Here is a 12111-nt window from a genome sequence, read left to right as displayed (position 1 = left end):
ACTTTTATTAACACTCATTTAACAATTACCTCATAAATGATGTGTGACTATAGCTAGGTCTTTAATCCATTGGCGACTGATTTTCATGTGAATATTCTAAAATCTGCATAAAGAAAATACCACTGGTGGGAAAATGTGCATGTTTCTACCAAACGGACTTGTCGCAGATGAAAAATTGTTGAGTGATGACGTAGCGCTCACAAAATGTACTTTTTCACTTAAGTTTTCATGTACCGAATAAAAATATATTGTGTTAAACAGGAAATGTGCATACTCTGGTGTTGGCGACTGTAATTTTGCGCGACTGTAACGGATCTCTTCGTCGTCTGACGACGAGTATGAAAAATGGGACCAATGCGCAGCGTGGTAAGTGTCCATGTTAATTTATTAACTGAACACACAAAACAAAATAACGAAGTGAATGGAAGAAACTAAACAGTTCTGCAAGGTGACATACACTCAACAGAAACAACCACCCACAAACAAGAGTGCGGAAAACAGGCTATCTAAGTATGGTTCTCAATCAGAGACAACGATTGACAGCTGCCTCTGATTGGGAACCATACCCGGCCAAACACATAGAAATACCAAACATAGAACAAAAACATCAAATGCCCACCCCAACTCACGCCCTGACCAACCTAAAATAGAAACATACAAAAGGAACTAAGGTCAGGACGTGACATCGACAGTTCGTAGAGATGTCCGGGAAGTCTAGTCTACATGATGAGATTATCAGGGATAAAACCATATCGTATTTGTCAAATGGCAGTCAAGCATCAATCCTCATATCAGCAGAATAAGACCATTGATATTTATTGGAAAGAAGCCACAAGATCACCAACCTGTGAAATTCATCATCGTTTATTTAATCTGTAGCCTGGTTTCCCAAGTCGTAGTGAGAGAACCACACACCAGTTTACTTCCATACTGTGGTTATTATATCAATAGTTGCGCATTAAGGAGTTTCCACTGCCATTTTTTGCATAATACATTTTACTGACACGAAAAGATCTCACCATGTCGAAAGAACAAATGATCTGTCAGCAGTTATAAAATTGTACCAAAACTCCCAGTTTCCATCACAGCTGTCTTGATTTTTTTTTTATATGGTATGACTTTACTCGCATAAAAACTGTGGATAGAATCATGGTTATATATAGTCAGTAATATTAGTCCAATACGAACTGCTGTTAAGGCGGTACTACATTCTGGCAACTCATGGATACCATTTTTATGTCTCTTCATGTCTCTTCATACTGTGTGCAGTATGAATGAAGTTAGAGGTATTCACGAACCAATGCTAACTAGAATTAGCGCAATGACTGGAAGTCTACAGGTACATTCGCATTTGACTCTGCCTGCCAGCCTGCCAGCCTGCCTGCTGCCTGCTGGAATGCCCATAGATAACTATGACACACTGTCTGTCTGCTGGAACACCCATAGATAACTATGACACACTGTCTGTCTGTCTGTTGGAAAGCCCATAGATAACTATGACACTGTCTGTCTGTCTGTCTGTCTGTCTGTCGGAACGCCCATAGATAACTATGACACTGTCTGTCTGTCTGTCTGTCTGTCTGTCTGTCTGTCGGAACGCCCATAGATAACTATGACACACGCAAAATCGGCAGTATATCAAATACTTGTTCTCCCCACTGTAGCTTTTACACACTGTATGTCTGTCTGCATGCGTAGACCTGATCATTAGTTGGTGGGTTGACGAAGATTTGTGGAGGCTGCAGCTGTGATTGCAGTAGCAGAGGCTCCAGTCCAGTCAGAGTGCCACATGGGGAGGCAGAGGGGAAGGTAAAGGAGAGGGGCAACTGCATTGGTGGAGGCTGGTCAGCTGTAGGGGAATGGTGGAGTAGGCTGGTCAGCTGTAGGGGAATGGTGGAGTAGGCTGGTCAGCTGTAGGGGAATGGTGGAGTAGGTTGGTCAGCTGTAGGGGAATGGTGGAGTAGGTTGGTCAGCTGTAGTGGAATGGTGGAGTAGGCTGGTCAGCTGTAGGGGAATGGTGGCGTAGGCTGGTCAGCTGTAGGGGAATGGTGGAGTAGGCTAGTCAGCTGTAGGGGAATGGTGGCGTAGGCTGGTCAGCTGTAGGGGAATGGTGGAGTAGGCTAGTCAGCTGTAGGGGAATGGGGGAGTAGGCTGGTCAGCTGTAGGGGAATGGTGGAGTAGGTTGGTCAGCTGTAGGGGAATGGTGGAGTAGGCTGGTCAGCTGTAGGGGAATGGTGGAGTAGGCTGGTCAGCTGTGGGGGAATGGTGGCGTAGGTTGGTCAGCTGTAGGGGAATGGTGGAGTAGGCTGGTCAGCTGTAGGGGAATGGTGGAGTAGGCTGGTCAGCTGTGGGGGAATGGTGGAGTAGGCTGGTCAGCTGTAGGGGAATGGTGGAGTAGGCTGGTCAGCTGTAGGGGAATGGTGGAGTAGGCTAGTCAGCTGTAGGGGAATGGGGGAGTAGGCTGGTCAGCTGTAGGGGAATGGTAGAGTAGGCTGGTCAGCTGTGGGGGAATGGTGGCGTAGGTTGGTCAGCTGTGGGGGAATGGTGGAGTAGGCTGGTCAGCTGTAGGGGAATGGTGGAGTATGTTGGTCAGCTGTAGTGGAATGGTGGAGTAGGCTGGTCAGCTGTAGTGGAATGGTGGCGTAGGTTGGTCAGCTGTGGGGGAATGGTGGAGTAGGTTGGTCAGCTGTAGTGGAATGGTGGAGTAGGCTGGTCAGCTGTAGTGGAATGGTGGCGTAGGTTGGTCAGCTGTGGGGGAATGGTGGCGTAGGTTGGTCAGCTGTGGGGGAATGGTGGAGTAGGCTGGTCAGCTGTGGGGGAATGGTGGCGTAGGTTGGTCAGCTGTGGGGGAATGGTGGAGTAGGTTGGTCAGCTGTATGGGAATGGTGGAGTAGGTTGGTCAGCTGTGGGGGAATGGTGGAGTAGGTTGGTCAGCTGTAGGGGAATGGTGGAGTAGGTTGGTCAGCTGTGGGGGAATGGTGGAGTAGGCTGGTCAGCTGTAGGGGAATGGTGGAGTAGGTTGGTCAGCTGTGGGGGAATGGTGGAGTAGGTTGGTCAGCTGTAGTGGAATGGTGGAGTAGGTTGGTCAGCTGTAGGGGAATGGTGGAGTAGGTTGGTCAGCTGTATGGGAATGGTGGAGTAGGTTGGTCAGCTGTATGGGAATGGTGGAGTAGGTTGGTCAGCTGTGGGGGAATGGTGGAGTAGGCTGGTCAGCTGTATGGGAATGGTGGAGTAGGTTGGTCAGCTGTGGGGGAATGGTGGAGTAGGCTGGTCAGCTGTAGGGGAATGGTGGAGTAGGTTGGTCAGCTGTGGGGGAATGGTGGCGTAGGTTGGTCAGCTGTAGGGGAATGGTGGAGTAGGCTGGTCAGCTGTGGGGGAATGGTGGAGTAGGCTAGTCAGCTGTAGGGGAATGGTGGAGTAGGCTGGTCAGCTGTATGGGAATGGTGGAGTAGGTTGGTCAGCTGTGGGGGAATGGTGGAGTAGGCTGGTCAGCTGTGGGGGAATGTTGGAGTAGGCCAGGGTGGGTAGCTGGCTTAGCAGGGTGACTAAGGGGTGGGGACTCATTATAAAGTTGAATCTTAACCCCTTGTTGCGCTTTCTCCATCCTTAAACCGCAAGGAAGGAAAGAGTAGTGAGATATAGAGAAATGGAGATGAAACGGAATAAAGGGAGATGTTGACTTATGTGATTTTGCTCCCTACACAATATAAGGCCACAGAGAGGGAATGTAGACCTAAAATCTTAGGGCAATTACTATTCATCTCAATTACTATTCATCTCAATTACTATTCATCTCAATTACTATTCATCTCAATTACTATTCATCTCAATTACTATTCATCTCAATTACTATTCATCTCAATTACTATTCATCTCAATTGGAGCTGAAGGTGTTGCCACTGATAACCTTCTAAAGGAAACAATGTCTGGTCCAATTCCAATAGCTATTTTCCTTGCTGACCATTTAAGAATTGACTTCATAGTATCTACCTAAAGGGAGGTACAAGGGAGGTATTGTGTGTGTGTGTGTGTGTGTGTGTGTGTGTGTGTGTGTGTGGGGGGGGGGGGGGGGGGAGCATAAGAAACTACGTGTTTGTGTTATCTGTGCGTGGCCCGCATGGCAGGCTACCTGGGTGACCTCGTGGCCTGGCCCAGGTGTCAGCTAGGGTGAGGTCATGGTGAGATAGAGGCCTGTGGAATCTCGATGGTCCTAGTTCCCTGGGGACCCCAAAAACAGACTGGGTGATCAGAGCCCTCACGGCCAGACGATACTGACCCAGTTCACCTCCACCAAACAACTGGTATTCTTCTACAGAGAGAGAGAGAGACACACACACACACACACACACACCACACCACACAGCTGACCCAGAGAATGCCCCAGGAACACTTTGACTTAGATGGATTGTTTTTTAATCCTCCAACCCTTTTTAGGTTAGTGTTGGTCTCCTCTCCATGTACCCCTCTTTCCAGAGTCGCGGCCTCATAAAAACTTTAACATACTTCCTGTGTTATGACTTCGTGGATCGCTAAGATGATGTAATGATGATCTCTTGGACAGACTGTTTTGGTTTTACTGTCGTGCTTCCTAACAAGAACCTGGCTCTGCTGTCTGATCATCTGCCTTTTAACGCTCGTATTTTACATGATATGTAATGATGATATCATCGTAATACCTTTCTGTGAATGAACGCCATTTGTTGGGCTGTGGGGCTACCCTCAGTATGTATATGACCCATATGATGTCATTGAGAGCTCTACTGTTGGTGTGTGTTGTAATGTCATCTCATTACCGTTTAGCTCTTTGCGGTATAGATTGATGGCATGCAGTGAATGTTTTGTGTGTGGGTCCCTATGTGTGTGTACCTGTGTCTTAACCATATGTGTCTCTCTGTGTGTCTTAACCATGTGTGTCTCTCTCTGTGTCTTAACCATGTGTCTCTCTCTGTGTCTTAACCATGTGTCTTTCTCTGTGTCTTAACCATGTGTCTCTCTCTGTGTCTTAACCATGTGTGTCTCTCTCTGTGTCTTAACCATGTGTGTCTTTCTCTGTGTCTTAACCATGTGTCTCTCTCTGTGTCTTAACCATGTGTCTCTCTCTGTGTCTTAACCATGTGTGTATCTCTCTGTGTCTTAACCATGTGTCTCTCTGTGTGTTAACCATGTGTCTCTCTCTGTGTCTTAACCATGTGTGTCTCTCTCTGTGTCTTAACCATGTGTGTCTCTCTCTGTGTCTTAACCATGTGTCTCTCTGTGTCTTAACCATGTGTGTCTCTCTCTGTGTCTTAACCATGTGTCTCTCTGTGTCTTAACCATGTGTGTGTCTCTCTGTGTCTTAACCATGTGTGTGTCTCTCTGTGTCTTAACCATGTGTGTGTCTCTCTGTGTCTTAACCATGTGTGTCTCTCTCTGTGTCTTAACCATGTCTGTCTCTCTCTGTGTCTTAACCGTGTGTGTCTCTCTGTGTCTTAACCATGTGTGTCTCTCTCTGTGTCTTAACCATGTGTGTGTCTCTGTGTCTTAACCATGTGTGTCTCTCTCTGTGTCTTAACCATGTGTGTCTCTCTCTGTGTCTTAACCATGTGTGTCTCTCTCTGTGTCTTAACCATGTGTCTCTCTCTGTGTCTTTACCGTGTGTCTCTCTCTGTGTCTTAACCATGTGTGTCTCTCTGTGTCTTAACCATGTGTCTCTCTGTGTCTTTGTGTTTTCTAGACAGCGGCCATACGGCAGATCCTGAAGGAGCTGGGCCTGAACATCGTTGACATGTCTGATGAGAACGCCACTCTGGACGGAGGGGACGTCCTCTTTACAGGTACACCACCATATCCCATCAATAAAACACCATTATCACCATTACCTGCCAAGGCCACTGCCACTACCATAATTGATCACTATGGAAACTGCTATATTCAGTGAACTAAACATTTATGACCACTTTATCATGCAAATGATATGACCTATCACCACAGGGGTGTGATTAAAATTGTTCAGAATAGTTGTAACTCTGAATAGTCAAGTAGTTGATGTGACCTGAACTAAAATGGCAAATTACAAACTGACTGGCTGTCTGACTGGCTGTCTGACTGGCTGTCTGACTGGCTGTCTGACTGGCTGTCTGACTGGCTGTCTGACTGGCTGTCTGACTGGCTGTCTGACTGGCTGTCTGACTGGCTGTCTGACTGGCTGTCTGACTGGCTGTCTGACTGGCTGTCTGACTGGCTGTCTGACTGGCTGTCTGACTGGCTGTCTGACTGGCTGTCTGACTGGCTGTCTGGTTTTTATGCATGATTGAAAATGGTTCTCTCAAATGGAAAAGAAGCCTCCCCCCACACACACACGCACAAACATACACCACCTAATTTCATCAGCTGCCTTGGTCCACATCAGGCATCTCACAATAAACCTGATGAGAGCAGAGGTAGAGAAACCGAGGTCTTTATAATGTTCCCTCTCTGTATGTTCTGTATCAGTTGTGCTGCCTTGCCTGTGAATCTAGTGTGGTTCATTCTGTATGCTGTTTAGGGCTTGGAAAAAGCCCTAGAACACTTAATTGAGTTTCTAGACGTTGGCTCTCTCTCCGTGGTGTGTTCCTCCCATCTCATCCAACTGAAATGGGTTTCACATGGCAGGCAGGGCTAAAAACATTTCCTCTTGGCAACGGCGTCGCTAATGGATCATTTGTAAAAGCTCAGCAGCTACGCCCATTCGCTCTGCTCTGGAGTGGTTCAGGCCTGTAAGGGGTGTGTAACTGGTGGCAGGGAAGTCAGATGCAGGAGAGCAGAACTGGGTAATAACCAGAGCAGTTTAATATACAAAACCACCGGCATCCAGAATAACAACGTATGGGTACAAACGCTGTCGTGCACCAGACAACAATGTGCACAAGCACTTAAACAAACAATTCCGCACGGCGGGAACAGAGGGTTAAATACACAACACGTAATGAGGGAATGAAAACCAGGTGTGTAGGAAAACAGGACAAAACAAATGGAAAATGAAAAATGGATCGGCGATGGCTAGAAGACCGGTGACGTCGACCGCCGAACACCGTCCGAACAAGGAGAGGAACCGACTTCGGTAGAAGTTGTGACCAGGCCACTCTTGTTTCTATCTTTCTATCTATCTCTCTCTGTCTGTCTATCCGTCTGTCTCTCTCTTCTCTTCCTCCTTTCTCTCTCTATCTGTTTATGCCTCTATTTTCTCTCGCTCTCCATACTGACCACAGGTTGTTGTCTGTTTTTCCTCAGGTAGAGAATTCTTCGTGGGCCTTTCCAAACGGACCAATCAGAGAGGAGCTGAGATCCTGGCGGACGCGTTCAAGGTGAGTGAAAGCAGACTAGAGCAGTACACCCTGAGATTATTCAGATTGACTTCCTGTGCCATCAAACCACCATTAGTGAGGTAATCCTGGTCTCATTCAGGGGTCTCAAGGGCCACATGGCATTCTAATCAGCTATTGATTAGACGACAACCTCTAAATGATCAGCTATGAAAAGACAACTGACATTTACTCCTGAGGTGCTGACTTGCTGCACCCTTGACAACTACTGTGATTATTATTATTTGACCAGGCTGGTCATTTATGAACATTTGAACATCTTGGCCATGTTCTGTTATAATCTCCACCCGGTACTGCCAGAAGAGGACTGGCCACCCCTCATAGTCTGGTTCCTCACTAGGTTTCTTCCTAGGTTTTGGCCTTTCTAGGGAGTTTTTCCTAGCCACCGTGCTTCTACACCTGCATTGCTTGCTGTTTGGGGTTTTAGGCTGGGTTTCTGTACAGCACTTTGAGATATCAGCTGGTGTACGAAGGGCTTTATAAATACATTTGATTTGACATTGATTAGTTGGCAAACCTGGTGTATCAGGAATCTATGGTTAGTTAATGAGATGAATTGATTGAATTAGTACCGAAAAGAAACCAGAGAAGGCCTGCACATACTGTACTGAGATATTAGAGGACTGGAAGATCAGTGCATATACTCTAGGTAGATAGAGCTCTGGAGAAGAGGGTCATTCAACCCCAGTCTCCTTAACACACACACACACAGTCAGAAGGCCTTTGCTGACTTGTAAGGCCATGGGGTCCTGGAGAGTTCAACCCCCAACAATAATCTGAATGTTTCTTACTGCCTGTTTTTCTGATCCCGTCTGTGACTCATTTAAATTCCACCATCATATCTCTCTCAGCCTCTCACTTTTATTCTTGATAAGTCGGGTCTTTTTCCCTACTATCGTTTTTCCTCCTTCCTTTATCACATTTCGGACCATTGAACATTCTGTTCTGGTCAGGACAGGATTAACCACAGATGTGAGTGAGGGGTTAGATCTCTTCTTCACCTTTATGATCCTTGTTGATTGGGGGAAACAGAGGGAGTGGAGGAGGTCAAAGTGCAGGGGAGACTAATGTACCAGGCTATTGTCTCCCATTCAGGGTCACAACACTGTACAGCATCAGTCAGACGCCATAAAGAAAACTTTCTCTAGAAATGAATGAACATACATTACAATTAGCACAGCAGAACTTCTCACTCAAAATGTATCTCAAAGCTGAACACATCGCTGAGATTCCCCACAATATGATAAGTTGTTATCATGTCTCTCACAATAAGCTCAATGGAGGGCATTTTACTTCTGCTATCTCTTTGAATCACTGTTTGGGCTAAACTGTCTTTCCATTGATAAGGAATGATGACAGTTTAATTAAGTGGTCTACTTTGCTTTGATTCATTCAAATGAACTCTGAGGATTGAGTTAAGAGAGCAGGAAAGACTTTGGTGATGAGGGGAAGAGGACAATTTCACACATGATAAACTGTCAGGAAATGCAGTCCCTTGTTCCAGTCAGAGAGGAGATTTGCTTTCATCTAGGCTGACTCTTAAGCAAAAGGAGGTTAAAGTAAATAACATTTAGTAAGTAAGTCAAATGAACTTTTCCCTTAATATGGACCAGGCCAGAGAAACAGGGGAAGGTATGATGTTTCAGATATGACATAGCAGTGAATTGACACTCCATATAACATGTCCATTCCTGCCACAGTGGACCTGCTAATCAAACCCATGTCACAAGAAGACAACGTACTTGTCATGCCCTGGCCATAGAGAGGCTTTTTATTCTCTATTTTGGTTAGACCAGGGTGTGACTAGGGTGGCCATTCTATGTTCTTTTTTCTATGTTTTTGTATTTCTTTGTTTTTGGCTGGGACAGCTGTCTGTCGTTGTCACTGATTGAGAACCATACTTAGGTAGCCTTTTCCCACCTGTGTTTTGTGGGTAATTATTTTTCCGTTTGTGTGCACCTCAGTTGCGTCAGGTTGGAGACCTGAGCCCACTCCCCGTGCTTACGGGGGCGAGCAGGTGACAGGTCAGGCCCCGTGCTATGGAGTGATGTGCACTGTGTCTCGGCCGAGTATTCACAGGCCGGTGTGCTCGGTGCCAGCGATTTGTCGGGTGGAAACTGGCATCCAGTCAGAATGGGGGGGGGGGGGGGGGGCTATGCGGTCGAGACCGCCTGTGCGCCTCCACGGCCCTGTGTATCCTGTGCCTCGGCCAAGGAAGAGGCCGCCTGTATGTCTCCCCAGCCTGGTGAGTCCTGTGCCTGAACCAAGTCTCCCTCCTGACCAGAACCAAGTCTCCCTTCTGTCCGGAGCTGCCAGAGCCGCCCTTCTGTCCGGAGCTGCCAGAGCCGCCCTTCTGTCCGGAGCTGCCAGAGCCGCCCTTCTGTCCGGAGCTGCCAGAGCCACCCTTCTGTCCGGAGCTGCCAGAGCCACCCTTCTGTCCGGAGCTGCCAGAGCCACCCTCCTGTCCGGAGCTGCCAAAGCCGCCCGTCAGTCCAGAGCCGCCCTTCACCCCGGAGCCACCAGAGTCGCCCTTCACTCCGGAGCCGCCAGAGTCGCCCTTCACTCCAGAGCTGCCAGAATCGCAGCCCCCCAGTCCAGAGGCGCCCCTCAGTCCATTGGCGCCCTCTACGAGGGTTTTCAGTCCGGGGCCCGCACCCAAGCTTTGTAAGAAGGCCCACCCGGACCCTACCCTTTAGAGTCAGGTTTTGCGGCCGGTGTCCGCACCTTTGGGGGGGGGGGGGACTGTCACGTCGTTTACTCCACAAACAGAGACGCATACAAAGCTGTCACTCGCCCTCCATTTGGCAAATCTGACCATAATTATATCCTCCTGATTCCTGCTTACAAGTAAAAACTAAAGCAGGAAGTACCAGTGACTCGCTCAATATGGAAGTGGTCAGATGACACGGATGCTACGCTTCAGGACTGTTTTGCTAGCACAGACTGGAAAATGTTCCCGGGATTCATTCAATGGCATTGAGGAGTATACCACCTCAGTCACCAGCTTAATCAATATGTGCATCGACGACGTCGTCCCCACAGTGATTGTACGTCATATCGCAACCAAAAGCCATGGATTACAGGCAACATGTGCAGTGAGCTAAAGAACTATCATGGTCCAAACACACCAAGACAGTTGTGAAGAGGTCACGACAACACCTTTTCCCCCTCAGGAGACTGAAAAGATTTTGCATGGGTCCCCAAAAAGCTCTACAGCTGCACCATCGAGAGCATCACCGCCTGGTATGGCAACTGCTCTGCATCAGACTGTAAGGCGCTACAGACGGTAGTGCGGATGACCCAGTACATCACTGGGGCCAAGCTTCCTGACATCCAGGACCTATATACTAGGGGGTTGTCAGAGGAAGGCCCAAAAAATTGTCAAAGACTCCAGTCACCCAAGTCATGGACTGTTCTCTCTCTCTCTGTCCTAAAACCACCGCTGTAATTACAGACTGAGGTGAGGGGCCTGTGTCCTGGGGCTCCGGTGACCTCACCTCTCAGACTCTCAGCTAATCAGTGGCCTAGGGCTTTGGTGAACTCATCCGTCAAACTCTCAACCAATGCCGGTTTGGTTACCTTTCCCAGTGGGGCCTGTTTAGTCCAATTATCTGTGTGTGTAATGCAGTAGGGTTGTCGTGTATTTGCAGGACTATGTCCACGGTCCCTGTAATGCAGTAGGGTTGTTGTGTATTTGCAGGACTACGCTGTGTCCACCGTCCCTGTCACTGATGGTCTACACCTGAAGAGCTTCTGCAGCATGGGAGGACCAGGCCTCATCGTGATTGGCTCCAGCGAACCAGCCCAGAAAGCCCTGAAGGTATGAGTCACCAATGAGCGTATGGGTCATGCAAGATAGAACTATGTTCTTACTTTCCTTTGCACCATCTCTTGTTAATTACATTTAGTTTAATAGTGTTTGCAGAAAACATATTTGAAATATACACTCCCATCCCATCCTCGTGTATTTTTAATACAAACAATACAAACAAGTGAGGTAATACAAACAAGTGAGGTAAGCACACTGCATTGAGAAGATGGATTCTTCAACGTAAAGCAACAGTACCGTTGACAGGGAAGACAGGACATCGCACATGTTGACTAAGTACCATCACCACCACCTCACACACACGTCCAGATCACCCTCCCTCTCTCTGTGGTTTGATGCCTGCCTCTGACTGAAACTTCTACAAGCCTGCAGAAACCACATGATATCAATGTGATCTCCCTCTGATAAATGTATGTTCGTAGGTAATCTACTGTGTAATCCCTGCTATACAATATTTAACCTCAATCTACTTTTTTCTTGTGGGGACCCGGCGAAATATCCCCCATTTATCCAATTTTCCTTGTTTTACTATCCTTGTGAGGCTTTCTGGTAGTTAAAACAAAACACAAGCACACACTCCCTATCGGGAATACAGATCTTCTTCGTAATGGACGGGGAACAAACACAAACACACTGACAGAGACATGTTGGTACTTAATGCCATTCACGGAGGTTGTTTAATAAATCTCTGCCTGTTATTTTCTGATGGACAGACACACGGAATTCCCCATCACCATGGCAGAAGACTGGCACACACCACATCTAACTACAGACAGTAGTGGTGTACCCGCGGCTGGCATGCAACTCAGTGTCAACACACAGTACAGACACGCAACAGAATGTGGCAGGTTTTGAAACCTTTACAGACAAGACCACAAACGCACCCGAGACACACGCATCGGAGAGTTGACAACCAGGAGTTCTCAGTCACAGGGTTCCTCC

General features: G+C 47.5%; 1 protein-coding gene across 1 annotated transcript in view; it reads left to right on the top strand.

Annotated features, from left to right (window-relative positions):
• Positions 1 to 12111, top strand: part of ddah1 (dimethylarginine dimethylaminohydrolase 1) — a 152228-nt gene that overhangs the window by 104294 nt on the left and 35823 nt on the right. The window contains exons 2-4 of the mRNA XM_036978598.1: positions 5714 to 5813; positions 7249 to 7322; positions 11041 to 11160. Coding sequence (XP_036834493.1) covers positions 5714 to 5813; positions 7249 to 7322; positions 11041 to 11160 — 294 coding nt within the window. The remainder of the gene's footprint in view (positions 1 to 5713; positions 5814 to 7248; positions 7323 to 11040; positions 11161 to 12111) is intronic.

Source organism: Oncorhynchus mykiss, chromosome 5 (genome assembly GCF_013265735.2).
Source record: "Oncorhynchus mykiss isolate Arlee chromosome 5, USDA_OmykA_1.1, whole genome shotgun sequence".
Taxonomy (NCBI): Eukaryota; Metazoa; Chordata; class Actinopteri; order Salmoniformes; family Salmonidae; genus Oncorhynchus; species Oncorhynchus mykiss.
Note: the sequence above shows the minus strand (reverse complement) of the source record. Positions and strands in the feature narration are given on the sequence as shown.